The 21,298-nt window shown below is 53.2% G+C and overlaps 3 protein-coding genes and 1 non-coding gene across 6 annotated transcripts in view; 3 read left to right on the forward strand and 1 right to left on the reverse strand.

Annotated features, from left to right (window-relative positions):
• The window catches only part of LPCAT3 (lysophosphatidylcholine acyltransferase 3), a 29,330-nt gene extending 22,045 nt beyond the window's left edge, over positions 1–7,285 (forward strand). The window contains exons 2-13 of one of the 3 annotated variants that reach the window (XM_072954784.1): positions 1,532–1,639; positions 2,162–2,268; positions 2,805–2,898; positions 3,062–3,099; positions 3,530–3,708; positions 4,420–4,528; positions 5,190–5,276; positions 5,374–5,540; positions 6,040–6,187; positions 6,261–6,419; positions 6,527–6,655; positions 6,812–7,285. In XM_072954784.1, the coding sequence (XP_072810885.1) occupies positions 1,532–1,639; positions 2,162–2,268; positions 2,805–2,898; positions 3,062–3,099; positions 3,530–3,708; positions 4,420–4,528; positions 5,190–5,276; positions 5,374–5,540; positions 6,040–6,187; positions 6,261–6,419; positions 6,527–6,643 (1,313 nt within the window). In that variant the 3' untranslated portion in view covers positions 6,644–6,655; positions 6,812–7,285. Of the gene's footprint in view, positions 1–1,531; positions 1,640–2,161; positions 2,269–2,804; positions 2,899–3,061; positions 3,100–3,529; positions 3,709–4,419; positions 4,529–5,189; positions 5,277–5,373; positions 5,541–6,039; positions 6,188–6,260; positions 6,420–6,526; positions 6,656–6,766 lie in introns of all 3 variants that reach the window. The other 2 variants (XM_006210886.4, XM_072954783.1) reach the window with 2 other exon arrangements.
• A 201-nt stretch (positions 7,286–7,486) lies between these two features.
• Positions 7,487–12,310, reverse strand: EMG1 (EMG1 N1-specific pseudouridine methyltransferase). Its single transcript, XM_006210885.3, has 6 exons — positions 12,009–12,310; positions 8,924–9,025; positions 8,673–8,814; positions 8,279–8,337; positions 8,055–8,204; positions 7,487–7,757 (listed from the first exon to the last, which is right to left on the reverse strand). Exons 1-6 carry the CDS (start codon positions 12,174–12,176, stop codon positions 7,644–7,646), a joined length of 735 nt encoding a protein of 244 aa, XP_006210947.1. The 5' UTR covers positions 12,177–12,310; the 3' UTR covers positions 7,487–7,643.
• Positions 12,311–12,417: 107 nt separating this feature from the next.
• PHB2 (prohibitin 2) lies at positions 12,418–17,075 on the forward strand. Its single transcript, XM_072954785.1, has 8 exons — positions 12,418–12,685; positions 12,849–12,933; positions 13,243–13,322; positions 14,190–14,374; positions 14,751–14,880; positions 14,981–15,084; positions 15,502–15,579; positions 15,950–17,075. Exons 1-8 carry the CDS (start codon positions 12,559–12,561, stop codon positions 16,028–16,030), a joined length of 870 nt encoding a protein of 289 aa, XP_072810886.1. The 5' UTR covers positions 12,418–12,558; the 3' UTR covers positions 16,031–17,075.
• LOC116276982 (small nucleolar RNA U89) lies at positions 15,151–15,405 on the forward strand. Its single transcript, XR_004186482.1, has one exon. It is a non-coding gene; the product is annotated as a small nucleolar RNA U89 (small nucleolar RNA).
• Positions 17,076–21,298: the final 4,223 nt, after the last annotated feature.

A 21,298-nucleotide genomic window follows, 5' to 3' on the forward strand; every position in this document is an offset into this window, starting at 1 on the left:
TGTCTGGCGCCACTCAAGGAAAGACAGAAGCCCCAGGCATCAAGCTCAGGGTTTCAGCCTCAGGACTAGTGAGTACTGCCACCCTGCACTGGGGTCTTAGTTACACAGTCCTTCTTAGTCCCAGCTGCACATCGGAATCACTCAGACCTGCTGGCCCGGACTGTTGACGGGTGGGCAGGCAGGCAAGCAGGCGGGTGAGGAGCTGCTTTTGTTGCTGTTCTTAGAGATTCTTCAGGTGACAGTAGCCACTATATATTGGCTCCCACAAAGAAGCACTGAGACTCAGAAACAGCTTGGAGGACGACACCCTCCCCCAAAACAGCGCAGCCCTCAAGGGGTGACTGGGCAGCCAGGCTCCAAAGCCTGCTGAGCTGAGTGCCAGCCGGGAGCAAGGTCTGGTGTTTACACACTCACAGTCAGCTCTGGGTTGTCACAGCAACTCGCCCAGCACAGTTCCTTCTTCCCCTTCGCGGCTGAATTCCAGGCTCTGCTGTTCTCTGTTATGATCTTAATGTTCTAAGTAACCTGACCTGCCGCATTCTTTTTCTTCTGCCAGTTGCTCCATCTCCGTATCATGCTTCCTGGTGTGCAATTACACTTCACCTGCATGGAACTCAACCCTTCCCCCAAATACACCTGAAAGCAGGAGATAGCCAAAAGGGCCTTGAGTGGCCAGAACGGCTGTTACCAGGCCTGGGCACTCAGTCTACACAGAAGGCACCAAGACTCTTGCTCTTGTGAGAAATGGACGCAAGAACTCAGAGTACAGGACAGTGTGGACCCTACTACGGTTCCACACACCCCAGCAGGTCATCAGGCCATCGTGACTTCGGAATATTATGACCCAGATCACCAAGAAGATGTTCACTTATATTCAATTCAAGGAGGCAGAGTAATGTGTGTTGTGTTTTTAATTTAGAGCATCCCAAATGATTAAGGGTTTTAGTGATTCCAATTGGTTAAAGTTTTGTTTTGTTTGTTTTATTTTTCGTTTTTGTTGGGTTGTTTGTTTGTTTGTTTTTGAAGTATAGGCAGTTTACAATGTTGTGTCAGTTTCTGGTGTACAGCACAATGCTTCGTGTCTCCCATAGCTGCTGTGCAAACGTGTATGCATTCAGCAACCCGTTTGTAGGCTGGAATAATTTATATTTATCCTCTTAATAATCTGACAACACCCTGCTAGTGATGAAATTATAATAGATCATAAAGGTGCAAAATGGTGTTTCTGGGCATAGTTGGGCACGCTCAGTGCCTTATATCATTTAAGAAAAGTGCAAGAGAAAACTCCTAGCAGTATTTAATAAGCCAGAAATGAAACCTAGTCTTAGGGACCTCTTTGTATTGTTTCAATATAAAATTAGTATCTTCAGTTTTAGAGACTTGATAATTGGGGATACTGTTATTGTCTTAAAACATCCATATGATGTGTGTTTTTCCTCTCTGGGCTGAGTTCGTGCCAGGTGAACTTCCAAAACAAACCTGGGAAGGCAGCAGGCTCGAGTAACCCCCTTCTGACCTCTCTCTCCTCCAGGCTACCCCTTGGCTTTGTTTTATCGGCATTACCTTTTCTACAAGGACAGCTACCTCATCCACCTCTTCCACACCTTTACAGGCCTCTCAATTGCTTATTATAACTTCGGTGAGTGAACTGAGTTAGCGGTGGTGCTGCGATTACAGGGAACCTGAGAAGGAACAGACCCGAACAAACTTTCCTGGGGAGAATTTGGTGGAGAGGGAAGCTGTCCTGCTCTGCCTGCAGAGAGAGGGTTTGCATGGGCAGGAGCGCAGCTTAACTTCTCCCTTCATGTCCATCCCTCTCCCAGATAAAAACCTTTGGAGAATGGTTACCCCTGCCAGACCCCAGCAACAGAGAAGCTTCCCCTCTGCTGTGGCTGTAACTGGCCGACAGACCCAAGCAGTCCCCTCAGGGGCAGCCCTTAGCTCCGACATTCAGAAATACAGGAACTCCCTGGCAGTCCCTTATTTTTATACAGTTAATTTCCTTCCCTTTCTCCAAAACATGAGGCTATTTTGGGGGGGAAAAAATCCCAATACCAAAGTTTTTCTTTATATATTCTCTTTGTATTTAGAAATCTCAGGAAGGGTGGGAATGCAAAAAAAAAAAAAAAAGGCTAAAATGGGCTGTCTTCCCTGCATCCAGGAAGCCAGCTCTACCACTCCCTTCTATGTGTCGTGCTCCAGTTCCTCATCCTCCGGCTGATGGGCCGCACGGTCACTGCCGTCTTCACTACCTTTTGCTTCCAGATGGTAAACGACGTTCCCTGGGCAGCTCAGGCCACAGCCGACAGCAGCTGGGGACAGGGGAGGTCGGGGACTGTGGTGTAGAAGAAGCAGTGAGCCAGGAGATCCAATTTCCAATCCTTTCTCCCAACGACACTTAGCAGCGTGGCTTTGGGTCCCTTTCCAGAGGCCCCGGGTGTTGCATCTGCAGTCCACAGTGGTGACACTTCAGCCACCTCAAGGATGGGGCACAGCCAGTCCTTCACAGAGGACTGTGCCATTAAGGTTCTCTGAGTCTGACCGGACTAGTCCAGCCATCCATGAGCGGACTCACTTAAAGGCAAGGCAGAAAATCTGCTTAGGATGAGCTACAGGATGTAAGCATCTAAATTCCCAGTTGAGCCTTCATTTTGCTGAGGAAACTTGAGCAAGTCTCTTCCCCTTTACAGGTTCAGTTTCTAGACCAGGAGAAGGGAAAAGTGAAGGAATACAGTGGATTTCAGAGCAGGGGGAAAATAAAGAAATGGTTGCAATGGTAGAATGAACACTTGCCCCTCTTCTAGGCCTACCTTCTTGCCGGATATTATTACACAGCCACCGGCACCTACGACATCAAGTGGACGATGCCACATTGTGTTCTGACCTTGAAGCTGATCGGTGAGTGGTGGGTCACTGCCTTCCCCTTTGACACCAGGCTCCTCCCATCTGACCAGAAGCCTATGCTGGGTCCTGCCCTGGGCGCTCCTGGCCACGGTCAGCCCACAGGTCACATACTGTGTCCTCTCCCGCGACTCCACCCGCACCTTCTCTCCCTGCTCAGGTCTGGCCATCGACTACTTTGATGGAGGGAAAGATCAGGTGAGTGCCCCTCCCTCCCTCCGCAGAGAGGTGAGGGAGTTTCACCAGAGAGCAGGAGAAAGGCTGTTACCGAAGCCTGGACCCAGGGCCAGGGCGGGGCCCTCCCCCAGTGCCCGGCCTGTGACATCTCTGCTTAGGACAGCACGGAGCCAGGACCAACCAGTCTCATTCACTGGGTCCAGCTCTTGCTCAGAGTCCAGAGGTCGGTGCCAGTGAAGTGTGGGGAAAGCGGCGGCAGCCGCTGCTGAGCTACCACAGCACCTGCTCACCTCCACGCGCACCGCCTGCTTCTCCCCATAGTATCAGCCCCTCAAAGAGGCGACTATTTGAAGAACTCGGTTCAGCGGGGCACAAAGATGGGGGACCCCAAGACTGGCTCTTGCGGGGAGATTCAAGACTATCGTGCACCCTTCTTCTCTTCTCGGCATAGAATTCCTTGTCCTCTGAGCAACAGAAATATGCAATACGGGGTGTCCCTTCCTTGCTGGAAGTTGCTGGTTTCTCCTACTTCTATGGGGCCTTCTTGGTGGGGCCCCAGTTCTCGATGAACCACTACATGAAGCTGGTGCAGGGACAGCTGACTGACACACCAGGGAGGATACCAAACAGGTAACTGCCCCCTTCCATCCAGACCTCTGTATAGGCGTCTCACCCGATACAAAGCCACTTCTAAAGTGACTTCTGAAGGCCAGCCCAGCATTCTCCAGCCTGGGCGGCCCATGGGCCTGCGACGGGCATTCAGTACCTACTCCCTGCAGGCAGCAGGCCCCCTGCAGCTTGGGTCCCCTCCAGCCATCCTTTCCAACCCCCTGGTACAAACATAAAAATTCACTTTTATGCCGTAGGATTTTGCCTGACCCAGTCAATTCCTGGCCTTTAAAAATCCACTTTCCCAGTTTAAAAAATATTAAGTATATCAAAATCTCTATAAATATATATTACATTAGAAAATTAGTAAGTTACCAGGAAAATCCCTCTGCTGAGAACTTGTCCAGCCTGTGTTTGAGCATTGGTTCAACCAGGAGAGGAAGCAGCAGATTCAAAACTGGTCCTTCTCATTTCTGCGTTGGGTTTTCAGTCCCAATGGAGACCAAGCACACTGTCGGGAGCACGAGGCCCACAGGCCTGAGGGGCAAGCACCACAGACTCCCCCGTTCGGCTCCCCGCCAGCCCGGGAACTCACAGGGTTTGCACCTTCCGTTCCTCACCCCAACCCTGAGGCTGAGTGCAGGCCTGGGGCAGCGGGTGGAGGGCCACCCTCTGCCACGCCCCTCCGTCATGCCAGGCGAAGCGCGTCATGACCCCCTTGTTCCTTTCCAGCACCATACCTGCTCTCGAGCGCCTGGGTCTGGGCCTTGTCTACCTAGTGGGCTACACCCTGCTCAGCCCCCACATCACAGAAGACTATTTCCTCACTGACGACTACGAAGTGAGTGGTCCCCGAATAGCAGCGGTGTGACTGCGCCAGAGAGAGAGTGGACGGGCCAGGGCCCCCGTAGATAGCCGCGAAGTGGGCAACACCACCTACAAACGCATGTTGATTTTGCTCTAGATCTGAGAGTTGGTGTCAGTGCCAGCCGGGCCAGGACACGTTCATCAGCCAGGACTGAACGACCTTCGTGGGCACAGGGCTGTGCCAGGTGCCCTTCAGCACCCCGACCTGCCCCCTGTCGCTCCGAGCTCGCTTCTTACAGCCAGGCGACTCCACAGAGCACGGCGGCTCAAGTCCTCTCCAGCCCAGACAGATGGAGCTCTAGGAACTCAGGACCTGGGGAGGGGGAATGCTGGCTTGGGCTCCGTCCCAGCTCTGGGGAAGTCGGTCTTCAGCTGACGTTGAACGTGGATATTGAAGTCCCCCAGCTCTAGTGTCCCAGGTGCCCAGCGCTTTAGGAGAGGAGTTGAGGACAGCACTGTTTCTGGGATTCTTTGAGGGGGCTCCCTGCTCGCTCCTCATGGCCTGTTACCAACACCAAGCAGCTGAGTGGACTGTCAGGTGGACGTGAAATAGTCACCGCGCGCGTGAGGAGGGACACGCAGGAACCGTCCTGGCCCAGTGGTGTCCCTAATGCATGCTGCTCCCTTTTTTCTAGAACCATGACTTCTGGTTCCGCTGCATGTACATGCTGATCTGGGGCAAGTTTGTGCTGTACAAATATGTCACCTGTTGGCTGATCACGGTAAGGAGAAAAGATGAACCAGGGTCCCATTTGGACAAGCTGCGGGGCACAGTGGGGGCGAGCTGTGGGGACGCTCACAGAGCCATTGCCCCCTCAGGAAGGAGTGTGCATCCTCACGGGGCTGGGCTTCAATGACTTTGACGAGAACGGAAAGGCCAAGTGGGACGCCTGCGCCAACATGAAGGTGTGGCTCTTTGAAACAAACCCCCGCTTCACTGGCACCATCGCCTCTTTCAACATCAACACGAACGCCTGGGTGGCCCGGTAAGCACGGGGGCAGGGGAGCAGAGAGGCAGCAGTCACTTCTGTGTCTTCACCCACTTTGGGTGGGACTTCCGGTCACTCTCACACCCACACCCACTTAACTTTTGTCCCCAACCCCAAAACCCCCCAAAACCCATTCCTGTCGTATTTGAAAAACAAAAGCAAGACATAAATGGCCTCGAGTCCTGGGTTTTCACCCCAGTTCTGCTGCCTGTCTTCCACCCTCCAGGGCCCCATTTACGAACATTCCTAGTCCCACCCCCAGAGCAGACGCAGTGAGGGCAGAGGGCCGGCCTCAGCGCCAGGCGCTCAGGTGGTCCCTGGCTGAGCCGTAGGTCTGTTTTGTCTAAACCAGGACTGGTTCACTTCACTGCCTCTCATTCTGAAGTTGATCGGAGGGCACTGCCTCCCCTCTCCCAGGGGGAGCAGGTGCCACCTCTGCACCCCCCAGGGCACTGGGACGGAAAGGTCTGAAGTCCTTCCCTACCCTTCTCTCTAGTTACATCTTCAAACGACTCAAGTTCCTGGGAAGTAAAGAACTGTCCCAGGGTCTCTCGTTGCTGTTCCTGGCCCTCTGGCATGGCCTCCACTCAGGGTACCTGGTCTGCTTCCAGATGGAATTCCTCATTGTTATCGTGGAAAGACAGGTAAGCCGGAAGGGTGGCGGGTGAAAGGGGCCTGAGAAGAGGTGACACTGAGGCCGCTGCCCTTCCTCCGCAGGCTGCCAGCCTGATTCGAGACAGCCCGGCCCTGAGCAGGCTGGCTTCCGTCACTGTCCTGCAGCCCTTCTTCTACCTGGTGCAGCAGACCATCCACTGGCTCTTCATGGGGTACTCAATGACTGGCTTCTCCCTCTTCACGTGGGACAAGTGGCTCAAGGTGAGTGACGGCGTGCCAGCCAGGACGGGAGGGAACCACTGAAAGCTCGGGCAGTAAGGGCTGTTCCAGGCCCTCTGTCTACCTCAGTGGCCTGTGTCTCTCCACAGGTGTATAAATCCGTCTATTTCCTTGGCCACATTTTCTTCTTGAGTCTACTATTCATACTGCCTTATGTTCGCAAAGTAATGGTGCCGAGGAAAGAGAAGTTAAAGAAGATGGAGTAATCTATTTCCCTGGTAAGCAAACATCCCTACAGCTAAGCTGCAACTACAGACTTGGGGGGATTGGTGGGGGGTGGGGTTAGTATTGGAAATGTGGGGTGAACTGCAAGGTGGCCTGGCTTCTAGGCAACCCAGTAAGGGGCACTGACTGCTCTAACTTGGACAAGCCAGGAGGAAGCTGGAGGGACCACAGACCAGCGACCAGGAGCAGCACCTCTGACCAGCCTTCCCACATCCCCCCTTGCAGGTGGCCTAGAGCAGGACTGGTGTGGAAACGCCTCCCTTGTCACAGCACTCCTTGACCCCAGAGCACAGAGGACACAGAAGCCAGGGAGTGGGGAGATGTGGCTCCCCCAGCCATGCCTCTGCTGCCAGCCACGTCTCCATTTGGGGCCAAAGGGGAAACTCTCGTGGGAGGAGTAGAGGGGCCCACGTCTCCCCTCTGGGCTCCCCCATGCACGTTGCCTTATCTCTCCCCCTCCAGCCAGGAACCTGTTGTGTTTTCTTCTGCCAATTTACTATGATTGTATATGTGCCGCTACCTCCACCCCCCCATGGGGGGAGGGGACGGGCAAGGCCCCGCCTGCTCCACTTTTCTACCTTGGACTGTACCAGATAAAATCACTTAAGTTTGTTCAGTTTTCACTGCTAGCGCTCCTGCGCCTTTCTTTCAGACACAGCCCTCCATGCTTGCAGCAGCTGAAATAATCAGGGCTCTCCTTTACAGCACAAGCAAAGTTGGGCCAGGCGCAAACTGCCAGCAGTGTAACCTCGCATGTCTCTCTGAGGTGAGCGCAACGACCAGGTCACATACTGCTATGCAGGAACCCCCAAAGGACAACAGGGTTGCAAGAACAGCATTTATAGGAAAAACAGGAGGTGTACAGCCCCAGCTCCCGCACACCCCGGCCTCAGTGCAGGAAGGCGCCCTCCTGGCAGTCCGCTGAGAACAGGGTTAGGGAAGCAATGTCCACAGTCTCTGTTTCAGGACAAGGTCCGACTGTCAGATGACCCCCCACACTTCTTCAAAGGCTGTGGTGAGTTTTGCACAGGTGAGGGCAGCAGAAAGCGGGTAGTTGCTGATGGACACCATCTTCTCCGTGTACTCTACATCCACCTGAGGGGAGAGCAGTCTGTCAGCTGGCTGTCGCTGTCATGGGCTCAGCCCTTCTCCAGGCAGGAAAACTGCCAGTTCATGGTGCTGTTTAATACTAGTTTTGACCACGACAAACAGGCCAGCATTCCTCAAAGATGCGCCCTGTGGCAGGAGATGGAACCCCCGTGTGTCCGCAGCTTTGTTCCTATCCTGTTTCCCAACTTACAAGGACAAGGATTGTCAAAATGCTAAGTGCTCTCAGAATCCTGTACTAGGCTTCAGCTCCGTGAAGAACCTAGAGCTGGGCCCAGACCTTACCTTGCCATGGGCAAAGGCCCCCACCACAAAGACGACAGGGTCGCTGCTGGGCACCAGCTCGCGGACATCACTGACCGCCGGGGTGGAAAAAGAAGTGCCAATTTTCATACATCCAACTGGGAAGTGATCTGACACTGGATTCTTAATCACCTAGAGAGAAAAAGAAGTCAGCCCCAGAAGCAGTCTTAGAACCCTCCCTCCAACCAACAGGTGGAACAGCTCACCTTCAAGAGCTTCTGGGGGCCGTCAGCCGCTCGAACGCTGAGTTTGTGTAAAAGCTGAACTAGGACGGAAAAAAGAGTTCAGAGCGGGGTGGTGACCCCACTTCTGCCCAGTCATTTAGCCAGAAAAGCCCTCTGGTAAGGTGGGCTCCTCATGTCCTGTGTCCACACTACTCCTAAAAATGTTATGAACGAGCAGCTGTCAAGCATGTGGGCTCCCCTCCCTTCTCCTCAGCCAGGAGCCCCCATGCAGGCTGTACCCAGGTGCGTGGGAAGAAAGTGCAGACCCCCGCACTGGGATCAGTCATGTGGGCCCCTCTTAAAAATTCCACATTTCTCCCTTGTCCTCTTCCTCCCTGCTCTACTACTCCCAAGTCTAAGTCCCAAGGCTTCTCACCCATGAGACCACAAAAGCGGTCAAAGGTCCTGGGAATTCGTGTCTGGGGGTTCACTTCAATCAGCACGTTCTTCTGCGTGTGGACATAGACCTGCAGCAAGCCAGCCCGGTTCAGGGGACTGTCCATCAGCATCAGTAAACTCTGAGGGAGGCAGAAATCCAGGTATGGTTACAACTGAAAAGAAGTCACACACAGCTGCCTCACCTCCCATCCAGAGGCACAGGGGCCTGCGCTCTGTCCCCAGACTTACCTGGTGAGCTATGTCTGGTCTCACTTCCCCAGGGTCCCGCCCGTTCTTCAACAGCATGGACTTGTGCTTGTCACAGTTGAGCAGCTCATACGTCTTCCCCACCTGGAGACCAGGGAACAAGATCGGGAGCAGCATGAGCTGCTTTTGCCTGGAACAGTGTTTCTCACTGTGGTCCCCATACTGGCAGCATCTGGAAACCTGTCAGTCAGTCACGTTCTCAGGCCCACTCCAGACTAGCTAGATCCAGGGAATTACTGTGTGGCCACGTCCTCCCCCCAACAGCCCCACCACCAATAACTGATCTTGGAGGGAAAAGGGAGGAAGGGTGCAGCCTGTGATTCCACACAATCTAAACTGAATTTAATTTTAAAACCTGTGGGTATTAGGCAAAGCCAGTGAGGGATTCTGGAACCAGGTAGAAATAAGGTTAGTGAACAAGGCTGAATGCTTGTTTATCACAAGAGCATTATGTATACACTCAGCAAAATATACACAGTCACTATCCTCAGTTTGCTTATAACAAACACAAAGTGAAGAGCTGCAAATCTGAACAGGAAGAAGTGTGAAAATTCTAATGATGCAAGACTACATACATCTAACGATGTACCTTAATCTAACAATACTCTCAGAAATAAAGAAGAAGGGTTATTCCAGTTTTAAGGCATGTGAGCAACAGCTAAAAAAAAATAAATTGCAAATTGAAGCCCTAGGGAGCATTCAGGTGGTCAGCAAAAAGTTTAAAAAACATACCATTAACAGGGGAAGGAAATAGCTCAGTGGTAGAGTGTCACAAGGTCCTACATTCAATCCCCAGTACCTCCATTTAAAAATAAATTCACATAAAAAAAAAAACCACTAAGTACAAATACAGGTTTTGAAAGGCTGAGTTTTTATATATCAATACAACATCTCTATGTCTGGCATCATCTTGAACTATGACTCCAAAAATGTTTCAGGAAGAGGTATACAGATTTTGAAATTAACTGAGTAACTAAAATAACAAGAATGTCACAGAGAGTAAGAACTAAGTACCAAGAACTAAGTCCACAGGACACTCTTAGTTACAGAAGAAAAAGAACCTCTTGAATAGAAGAATCTAGTTTCTACCCATTAGTAAGTTATAACCAGGGTTTTGTTCTTTTAATGGGATAAAATAGAAAACATCAGAGTACTTCAAATGCAGCCATACTAAGTAAGCAAAAGCTTATGAAACTTGGTTTCACATAGTTAAGTACGTGTACTGGCTCACAATGTAATTTTTTTATAGTGGGCTGTGGTTAATAAGCTTGAAAACACTAATTAGAATAGTCAGAATGAATACCACATGTATTCTGTAATAGGTACCGGAGACATAAGAATTTTTAAAATCTTATTCTCTGTCCTCATTATAGCCTTCTAGTGGAAGAGACAAATTAAACAACCACATGAATATTTAATGCAAAGTGTGATAAACACGAAGGAGAACTAAATGGTCCATTAAAGGATTATAATAAGAGGACTTGATTTATACCAGAAAGGGAGTCATTTCTATAAAGGAGTAACCTAATAACTGAAGAATGAGCAGCATAATAGACTCTATAATTGTTAAATGAATACACATTAAGTAGGAATTAATGAAACAAAGAGCCGAGTAAAGGGCTCCTTCCGTTAGAGAACATTATGTGCAATGGACTTAAGATACGAGAACTTAGTGCTTGCAAAGAGCTTAAAGAAGGCCAGTGAGGTGAGCATAAAGAGTAAATGGAGAGAGCAGGCCCCGATGAGGCTGGGAGAAGCAAGAGGTACCAGCACAAGGAAAGCAAAAGGTAACAGTACATAAGATTTCAACCAGCTATGAATTCCATCATCCTTGGAGTGGAATTACCATTAATGACAACCTGGCCTAATTTATTCCAGAGCATGCTCCAGGAACTTTAACTTGGCCATGACCTTTTCAACTTTTTAATAAGTAACCTGAATCAATAATAGTAACTACTGACTCCAAGTGACAGACGTTATTCTAAACCCTTTACATATATTAAATCCATTAATCCTCCCAACAACCCAGTAAAATAGGTACTACTATCTCGACAGAACACATGCGGAAACAAAGTGGTTAAGTGACACACGGAATTAACAGGCTGGAAAGACAGCAGGCAATTAAGTGTGAGATGAATATAAGAACCTATAGTTAGACTAGAAATACCAATTACACAAGAAAATGAAAAGAAACCTGATTGGCTGGTCATTTAAAAAAAAGGGTTTTCTAAACTGCAAACTTAACAAAGTACCACAGTGATTGAGAAAGGAAAGATAGAAAAGAATCACACCTAGATTACTATGGAAATGTACTACTTTCAAAGCACTTTCATTACAATCCTCCTGTAAAGTATTAACCCCTGCTTTACCAACTGAGCACAAACTTGTTTTCTCAAGATCACACATTCCAAGTATAAGAACCAAGATTAAAATCCAGGTCTTCTTCTAAACCAGTGCTATTTCTCCTGGCCCTACTCATTGAAGCTTAGCTCTAAATGGTAAGAGAAACAATGTTAGAAAGAATAAGAACACCGCACAAAGTTTTAAGGCAGGGAGTTGCTGGATTTATTCTAGGAAAGAGCCAAATGATAGGTAAAAATAAAGACGTAACGATGATCTGATCCAAGCAGTGTTTCGGAATGTACAGTAATATAAAGGAAGGTGACAGACACCCTTTAATGAATTAAAACACTAAGTCCTTACAAATAAAAGGGTGAGCAGACTCAACTACAGGAACCCCTTTTCTCCTTTGCCCAGTAAACTCGTCCTGGTATGAAGGGGGATGACGCGACTGACGAAACCCTCTTCCCCTAGACGACTTTATATCACAGAATCCCGGTTAATCAACTGGAATCAAGGAGGTGACGGCTGCAATGGGATTCAAAGGCAAAGAAAACGAGTACTGCCAACCCAGGATGTTAAACCAAAAGACAGTCAACTAGACCCCTCTTTCTCCAAATGCACGTTACACCTCTGCTTTCTCCCTCTACTTTGAGCCCATCACCCGCATCCCACCAGGTCCCATCCTATTGATACACTAGTTCTCCACCTCCTTGTCCCAAACTACCTTGACTGTCTCCAGACTGGCTCCTTCCAATACCACAATGAGCCTACGGCCTCCGCTCTTGCTTCCCGCCCCGAGTCGGGGCCGCTTGGGCACCACAGCATCCCAGCCCTCATCCTGCTCCTCCGCGCGCCGCTCACGAGGTTGGAATCCACCACTGGGCGCAGCCATCTTGCTACCGGACCGGAAATTGTGCAAACATCCTGCAACTAGGACCGCCCGCTCGCCCCAATCTCAAACTTCCTTCCGTCCGCCATTTTGAAAGTGGGCGCTCGGAAATGGCGACGGCTCGCTGTCTTGCGCTCCCGAAGCCTCTCCGGGAGGGCAGGGTTCCAGAGAGGGGCGGGAACTTCCGGGTGCGCGATTCCTGTGCGCCAAGCTCGGGTCCGCCGTGGGCGGGGGGGAGGATTTAGAACGGAGGGCACTTCCGGTGCCCTTTCTCCCGCGAGCACCTGGGGCCCGGACCCTCGTGTGCGAGCCCGAAGCTGGAGCGCCGCAGAGGCGGGCCAGCACCCCCTTCTGACCACTGGTGCCGCCGGCCTCAGGATCGGACATGGCCCAGAACCTGAAAGACTTAGCGGGACGGCTGCCCTCCGGGCCCCGGGGCATGGGCACAGCGCTGAAGCTGCTGCTGGGGGCCGGCGCCGTGGCCTACGGCGTCCGCGAGTCCGTGTTCACCGGTGAGCAACCTCCGCCCGCTCTCCGGACCCCGCTCTACCCTCCCCGGACTCCTTCCTGGCCCCGCCGGGTCCCCGCGCTCACCCAGCCGCTCACCCCGCCCCCCCAGAAGTTAGCACGTACTCTGAGTTCGGCCTGGCCTGACCCCGACCCCTCTCCCCGCAGTGGAAGGCGGGCACAGAGCCATTTTCTTTAATCGGATCGGAGGCGTGCAGCAGGACACCATTCTGGCCGAGGGCCTTCACTTCAGGTAATGGCGGGCAGAGCGGACTGAACCTGACCCTTCACCCTTGAACGCCGACCCACCAATGGCCTTAGTAGGACTTTTAATGGGATTCAGCCCTGCTCATTCCCCTCCTCACCCCATCTCCCAGAACAGTGGGTATTGCCCAGAACTCCAGCAGCATATGCTGTTGTTGTCCAGAGAGAGAAGAGAATTTCTCCTTGACCGTGGTTATTAGGAGGAGAAGCAGGCCAAGAAACACGTGGTGAAGCAAGACCGGCTGAAACTAGTGAAACTGCAGTGTCCTAATTCCTGTCCCTGTTCCTTCTCCTCCAGGATTCCATGGTTCCAATACCCCATCATCTATGACATTCGGGCCAGACCCCGAAAAATTTCCTCCCCCACAGGCTCCAAAGGTAGGTCTAGGCACTGAGGCGTCGCTGGCAGTAAACAAGGGAGCCTGGCGAGAGACTAGGGGAGATGGTGTCAGATCCCTTGGGCCTTGGTTTCCACGTCTGCAAATGAGCGATAATAAAAGCACCAGCTTCTGGGGTTAAACCAGCACATTCTGGACGCACTGTGTGTTTCGCATGTTTAGCTGTCCCTCCCCTAATGTAAACTCAGTGAGAGCATTGTTGTCCTTTGTCTTACTCAGTGGCTAGGTCAAAGCCTAGTTTTAAAGCCTTTTTTTTCCTTGTAGTTGCTTCACTTATTAATTGCATTAACTAGTACGCCCTGTCCTGGGGAAACCTGGCTCCGCTCTTCACTAGTGCACCTGTTCCTTCCTGGACCACACCTAGAAGCTGTGCCTTTGAGATTCCCCAGACCCTTCGTCAAACACACGCATACACCCAGGCATGTACACAGTAAGGCAGGTAGCTCACCTGTAGTGTGCTTTTTTGTACTATTTTTAGCACAGGTTGCTTGACATTTTTGAAACCCTAGCCCCTGAGAGTAAAGAATTTACAAAACAGTCTTTGTCCTGAAGTACAGGAGACATGATTATGATACAACGTAACAGAGCGTAGATCGGGATTGCACACAGTGCAGTGGCAAAAAGAGGTCAGCTTTATTGGTGAAGGGGCTGTGGGTAGAGAAGACTTGACAGTGGACGAGTTTGCATCGGGTCGGTGCCGAGGCACATCTTGTCAACCTGATTATCATCCTCCTTCATGAGGAGTATCAGACCACACAGCATTGCACTAGGTATAGAGGAAAGCACGAGGAGAAAATGCCGGGGGGCCCCCATGGCCTTGACCAGCCCCTGCTGACCTCACTCTTAGACCTGCAGATGGTGAACATCTCGCTGCGGGTACTGTCCCGACCCAACGCCATGGAGCTCCCCAGCATGTACCAGCGCCTGGGGCTGGACTACGAGGAGCGCGTGTTGCCGTCCATTGTCAACGAGGTGCTCAAGAGTGTGGTGGCCAAGTTCAATGCCTCCCAGCTGATCACCCAGCGGGCCCAGGTCTGACTGCAGCTTCCAGCGCTCCCAGTATATTAGGAAAGGGTTGTGGCCCTAGGTCTGTTTGCACCCGAAAGCTGTGTTTGTGGGGAGCAAGGAACCCAGACTGGAACTCGATAGCAGTTCGTGTTAGGCAGCTTGGGAGAAAACACGCAAGTGTAGACGTGTGCATTGTGTTGCAGAGAGTGGGGATTAGGAGTCAGTGGGACCAAGTCCTTTCCAGCTCAGCTGTTCTAGTGAGGAAGTGAGAGGGGGGTGGTGTATTCCCTGCTGTTCTCGGGAGATCTGGGATTCAGATGGTCACGGCAGCACACCTTCCTTTCAGTTCTCCAGTCCCCTCAACTCCCCTCTCCCCTCCCCTCCTCACCTCGCCCCTCAGGTATCCTTGTTGATCCGACGGGAGCTGACAGAGAGGGCCAAGGACTTCAGCCTCATACTGGATGATGTAGCCATCACAGAGCTGAGCTTTAGCCGAGAGTACACGGCTGCTGTAGAAGCCAAACAAGTGGGTGAGTCACAAGAGGAGTAGGGGAGGGTTTCCGAGGACGCAGGAGGAGGGATGGTGTTCCTGACACCTCGCATCTGTGACCCTGATTCTCTCCACCACAGCCCAGCAGGAGGCCCAGCGGGCCCAGTTCTTGGTGGAAAAAGCAAAACAGGAACAGCGGCAGAAGATCGTCCAGGCAGAGGGTGAGGCCGAGGCCGCCAGGATGATATCCTTCTGCTGGAGAGCTCCCCGCCCAGCCCCTGGAACACTGCTCCCCGTCTTCCCTCAAGGGCTGGCTGATGAGACTAAGGCGAATGCGACTCGTGCTCTCCGATCCCCAGGGGTGGGGGTTCCCAGTAGGATCTGAAGTCTTAGTGGGGGCACTAGAGGCTGGCTCCTCACCGTAAGGCAGATCAACAACACTGCTGGCCTTGCCTCTTCATCTGCCGCTGCCTCCAGTTCCTGGCAGCTGCCTGCAGGGAGGCCTACAGGGGGCACCAAAGTAGGGCTGGGCACGAGCCACCTGAGCGCAACCTTGGATCTGACCGCCCAGAGGAGGGCTGAGTGAGGCGGGCAGTGAAGTGAGGATGGAGCTCAGATTGAGACCTGGCCTTGTGTGAACCCTTAACCCCACCCTGCTCACCTCGGAGAAGCTCTGAGCAAGAACCCTGGCTACATCAAGCTGCGGAAGATCCGGGCAGCCCAGAACATCTCCAAGACGGTGAGTGTGAGTCCGGCCCCTCCCTCCAAGCCACCTTGGGAGTGAAGGTGTTTCTGTACATTGAAGTGAGAAGACTAAAGTCTTGCTTGTTCAGATTTCTACTCAAACTGGCTTCTCTGACACTCGTCCTCCCATCAAAACTGAACTCCCCAGAGTCCCCCAGGCTTCCCTGACGTTTTGTTCATCCTTTTCCTGGTACCAGTACGTCACAGCTGCTCTGGATCCTTGTGTGAGAGCAGAAACCATGGCTTTCTCATCTCACTACCCACGTTCCTCACCCACACGTGTTCCATCAGTGATTGGAATTGCAAGTGTAGGAATGGAGGTTTTCTTTGCTTGATACAAACATGTCTCATTTCTGGCCCTATAGATCGCCACATCACAGAACCGTATCTATCTCACTGCTGACAACCTTGTGCTGAACCTGCAGGATGAGAGTTTCACCCGGTGAGAGACACGGCCTTCACGTGGGGTGTCACAGAGACCCAGGGCAGGGGCTGGTCACCTGGGCTCTAGAGCTTCTTCCAGCTTAATCGTGTGACCCTTGAAAGACACCATTTCTCTGAACCAAAGTTGGAAAAGTGGGTGGTTGACAATTCCTAACTTGAATCTCACAGGATTGATTTTGCAAGATCAAATAGGGTTATTCATGTAGAAAGCACTTTAACTGTAAAGTTTTGTTTCACTGAAAAGTGGTAAAAGATAACATTTAGCATTGTTTCTTGGGGACTGCTCTGGGGCATGGGAGGATGCTAGCAGAGAAGAGGTGGGAAGTGGCAGTGGCCAAGGGAGCAAGTCTCTTCTTCCCAGAACCCGGGGTTCCTGGCTTCCAACATGCTTGTCTTTTCCTCTTGGGAGCGAAGGAGGGTTTAGAGCTGGGTGGCGCCTGAAACTGTCAAGTCACACATACCTTTCTTTTCTCTCTCTGTCTTCCCTGTTCATCTGGTGACCTGGCATCCACAGAGGAAGGTAAGCTTTTGATGCATCCTGGTTTCTGTGGGGTCTTGCAGCCCATCTCCCAGTACCTGCCTCCTCCCCCATCACCTCACCTTTCTCACCTCCCCACACACACACCCTGGGTCAGGGAGGAGGAAGTGGCCTGAGGCTCTCTGCTTCTCACAAAGGTCCCTTAATGTCACCATCTGTCTGTTTCCACAGTGACAGCCTCATCAAGGGTAAGAAATGAGCCTGGTGACGAGGAACTCCGCCCCCAGGGAAGAAGTGGATCTGTTCGTCCCCTGGTTTTTGAGGAGCCAGCTTGGGGTCCAGCACACCCCCGCCCTGCCCCCAGTATCATGTGATGGTCCCTTCCACATCTGTCCTCCCAGCCCTTGGATGAACAAAGACTGACCATTTTCAGGGGAATGACTTTCCGCCCTGTGTCGGGACAGTGTGTGGTTTCTCAGTGATTTCCTGGGGTTGGTTCCTCCCTCTCTGTCGGGAGGCAATAACCACCACCCTGGGAATTCCCAATAAATTTTTATTACTTAAGCAAAGTCAAGGTGTCCAGTGTCTGGGCTGGGCTAGGGTGGCACGCATGCGCACGTTCAGACAGCGCACTCCTGGGTCCTTCTTTGTCTCTGCCGGCAGGGGGCGTGAGGACCCCGGCCCGGGCAGGTAGGGGAGAGCGCCCAGCCGCTGCCCTAACCCTATTAGCCCAGCAGAGGCGGATCCAAACCAGAACCCGGCTGGGAACGGTGGGCCTTTGGCCCTGAGGCCAGCTGCACTCTTCACCCCACCCTCACAGAACCGCATCACCCCACTTGTTTACCAACGTCTCTTTTTTTAAGGCTGGAGCAGCTGTGGCTTTGCTGAGCTAGACCAAAAATCTGATGACCCCAACAGGAGCTGCTTCCCTGGTAACAGGGTTCCATGTGGCTTTGGGAGACAATTTGTGCTTATTGAGGGCCTTACGAGTTCAGATGCCTCATGGACCCTGTTGCTGCCCTGGGCTACCCACACTGAGTTGCTCAGGGCTCGACCTCTCAAGGTGGGCTCTTCACTGCCACAGCTCTGGGCCCCCAACAAGAGTGGTGCCTCATGTCCTTCCCAATCCAGCCATCTCTGAATGTCGAGCAGCAGAGAAACGAGGCCGCTGGCTGTGCCCGCGTGCCACCACCACGTTCCAATCCCTTGTCCTTGCGGGGAAACAACAGTGGGAACCAGAGGACAGCCCTGGGGGTGAAAGTGTGGACAGGAATCATGAAATTCGTGGTGGGGGAGGAGGTGCACCTTGCACGGTTAGGAGGACCTGGGGTCTTGATCTGCTTCGGTTTTTGAAGAAAGATTAATTGTCCCCTGCTCTGCAGGTTGAATGTCATGAAAGGGACAGGGGGCAGCGGATGTGGCCACCCCTCCTCAGGGCCTGGGAGCCCAAAGTGAGATCAACAACTAGACAAAAGCCAGTGAAGTGACCCAAATGAGTCTGCTCAATCTCTGTCCACACTTTATTCACATTTCCCAAGGCAGGAAGAGGATGGAGGAGCCTGAGGACAAACATGTTTCCAAGTCCCGCTGTGGCTCTGGGCAGCCATTTTGTCTCCTCCCATTGTTTCCCTTTCCTGAAGACTCACCCCCCACCACCCCCAGGGGTAAAGGTCAGAGATGTCTGGTCCGGAGGCCTCCGTGGTCTTCGGGGCTCCCTGAAGGTCACTGCCGAGGGCGCCGGCCGGAGGCCATCTTTACCAGACAGTGTTAGGAGCTTCCTGATTAGACCACCCAACACTGTGCTGGAAGATGGACCCAGAGCCGGCGACAGACATCCGGACTGGAGCTGGCCAGTTGCTTCGAGAACCCTGACCGCAGGCCAGCTGAGGTCTCTTGAAAGGATACGAGCCAATCCCAAGCTCAAGGTCAGCTGTGGGTTCTGGATCCTCCAGATGACAAATCACACTGGGTTGGGGGAGGGGCTGGGGCCATTGTGTCCCTTCAGTGGGCAGCCAGCCAACCTGAGAGCCACCTCTTTTGCAACACCCTCTGCTCAAGATGAAGGGGTTTCCAGGGTCGGGGAAGGGGTTACGGAGTTGGGGTCGCAGCCAGGTAGGCACTGGGGACCTGAGACCATGGACGTTGCTGACACAGGGATAGGGGCCTCCATCATTACCCGGCAGTATTAGAGACTCCCAACCAGCACCCAAACACTGCTGGGTAAGACGGGGGCCCCCACCCCGCTGCCCTCCTCCAGGGCAGGCCATCCTAGGCCCAGGCTCCCGACGGAGCTGCGGAACGCTGGCTCCCATCCCCCACCAACCGCATCCCTAGGGACACTTCCGGGTGAGCCCTGTAGCTGCCACCAGCCCCACCCTGGGTCGCTGATCCACTGAGGGCCTAGTCAGGGGCCTAGTCAGAAGCCCCCTGCCCACCTCTTCTCTGCGCCAAGCCCCTTCCCCCGACCCCCGCAGCCTGTCCTCCACCACATACGCCCCGGTTCACCACCCCGGCCCCCTCAGCGGTCCCTAGCTCAGCCCCAGGACCACTCTCCCCAGGGCCTTTACCTGTCACTTGGCCGCCTGCCCCCCAGAGAGTGAAGGCTGAGGAGAGGAAGGGGAGTCAGGGCCCGGGATTCCAGACCTAGAGGCCGCGCTGGCCTCCACTCTTCCTTCTTCCTTCTCGCCTGCCCTGCCGGGAAGCGCAGACTCCTCACCTGGGCCCCGCCCGCCGCCCTTGCGCACAGGTGTGTCCTCCTGCCATAGGCTGCACCCCCGCTGCCTTAACCCCTTCCCTCCCAGCGCCAGCCACAGGCGCCTCCTCTGAGGCCTGGTCCCCTCTCCACCCTGGCCGCCCTCTTCTACCTGCCTCCTCTGCCCCCGGGGCCCAGGCCTGGGAGCCTGGTCACCAGAGGGACAGAGGGAGGGGCTGTCTTTGGGCCTCTTTGCCTTCCTCCCTGGCCTCACTCCACAGCCGCTCCTGCTACCAGCTAGCCTCTTCCCCTAAGGCCTCTGCCCAGGCCCAGAGCTGGAGGCCCAGAGACCCTGAGGTCAGAGAGGGCTCAGCTTAGCAGGGATTGAGTTGTGCCCTGACCCAGGGCACCTGTGCTGGACATCCTGGGCCTGTGGAGGGCAGGCGGGTCCCCACAGGCACCTCCTTGTCCTCACCCTTAGTGTTGGGGTGCCCACCCCTGCTGAGAGCCCCAAGCTGGCCAGGAGCATCAGCACTGACCCGGCCAATCAAAGTCCTGAGTTGCCCTCCTTCGGCCCCCAGCCTTCATCCACAGTCCTGCGGGGAGGACCGACCACGCTCTGCTCCCCAGAGGGACCCGGCACCCTGCCGGGCAGAGCTGTTCCTGGACCCACCTCACAGCACTGGAGAGTCTAGGTCCCAGCCTCGGGCAGTCAGCCCAAGGGCCGTTAGAGGGGGTGGGACCTGCCTTTCTTTTGTGTAGTTCAAGCTGGGATAGAAAGGGCGTTGCCAGGAGAGGGGCCCTGAGGCCCACAGGTGCCGCTCCACCCAGCCACCCCCTGGAGGGCAAGAGCTCCTGGGAGCTGAGCAGTCCTGTGGCCCAATCCCAGCTCTGCACTCTCTCTCTCCCCTTAGTTTACATCCTTCTTCACTCCTCTCTGTACTTCTGTGTGGACTGTTTCTGGCTGTCTTCCTCTCCAGTCTCCTCAGTTCCACAATGACGGGCACTGGCGGGTTCCCCACCACGCCCCAGCACCGCTCCAGTGCCTGGGACACGGCGGGGCACTCAACAAAGACAGTGTAGGCTGAGTGACAGCCCAGCCTACTGGCTTCAGGACGCCCACTGCTCAGCCAGGCAGGCAACAGGGAGCTGGTCTTTTTTTAAGTCTGAGCCTCTCACAGACTCCTCCCCAGGAGACAAGCGTTTTAAATCGACATAAAGCCTTAACACAAGGAAGGAATGGCTTGTTGTCCACTCTGGACACAGGGGAAGGAAGAGTGAGAAAAGATAAAACACTGACCAGGAGCAAAAGTGTAGCAGCAGCCCCAGGAAGGGAGAAGCAGGGCGCCCCTGTGAGCACCTGGTGCCCAGCAGGGAGGGGACACAGGGAGCAAGGCCTATGCTCATGGCCTTTATCCATCTTCTTAGCTCTTGGATCTAGAAGCCAGGCCTGAGAATGTGGTTGTGTGCCCCTCGGGGATATCCCCGGCTGCGGATCCAGGAATGTGGGCTCTGGGGTCAGAAGGCCTGAGTTAAAATCTTAGCTTCACTGCTCAAGAGCCCCGTGACCTTGAGGGTGGGGATAGCTCAGCGGTAGATTGTGTGCTTAGTGTGCACGAGGTACTGGGTTCAACCCCCAGTACCTCTGTTAAAATATATAAATAGGCCTAATTACCTCCCCCTCCAAAAAAAAAGTTTTTCTAAAAAATGAGTCCTGTGACCTTAAGCAAGTTATTTAATCTATCTGAGCCTCAGTTTCTCTCAGTGTAGAATAGGAATGATGTGGTACCTCGGTTGAATTAATGCTGCAGTCTTTTTAAATAGCACCCACCACACAGCAAGCGCGTAAGGAATTATTGCTGCCAGTTGTGTTCAACATCCCTGATCTCAAAGATCTTCACAACTGCCCTTTCCAGATCATCCTCCACTTTAAAGGGAAGAGACGGAGACGGCGGAAGCCGCCCCACGCTCACAGTCCTCGTTTATCAAGCAGAGGCCGGAACCAGTTCTGTCAGGCGAGAAGGCCTAGCTGTGCCCAAACATGGTCTCCCCTGCCTGCCTCCCCTCCCACCCAAGCGCACGGAGTTAGAGACCCACACA

This window comes from Vicugna pacos, chromosome 34, assembly GCF_048564905.1.
Source record: "Vicugna pacos chromosome 34, VicPac4, whole genome shotgun sequence".
Lineage (NCBI taxonomy): Eukaryota > Metazoa > Chordata > Mammalia > Artiodactyla > Camelidae > Vicugna > Vicugna pacos.

Coding starts and splice junctions, on each gene's coding strand:
- EMG1 (XM_006210885.3), bottom strand. CDS start 12,176: ATGGCTGCGCCCAGTGGTGGATTCCAACCTCGTGAGCGGCGCGCGGAG. Junction 8,205..8,278: donor GCCCCCAGAAGCTCTTGAAG/GTGAGCTGTTCC, acceptor TTTTCTCTCTAG/GTGATTAAGAATCCAGTGTC. Junction 7,758..8,054: donor GGGCCTTTGCCCATGGCAAG/GTAAGGTCTGGG, acceptor CTCTCCCCTCAG/GTGGATGTAGAGTACACGGA.
- PHB2 (XM_072954785.1), top strand. CDS start 12,559: ATGGCCCAGAACCTGAAAGACTTAGCGGGACGGCTGCCCTCCGGGCCC. Junction 12,686..12,848: donor CCGCGAGTCCGTGTTCACCG/GTGAGCAACCTC, acceptor CTCTCCCCGCAG/TGGAAGGCGGGCACAGAGCC. Junction 12,934..13,242: donor GCCGAGGGCCTTCACTTCAG/GTAATGGCGGGC, acceptor CTTCTCCTCCAG/GATTCCATGGTTCCAATACC.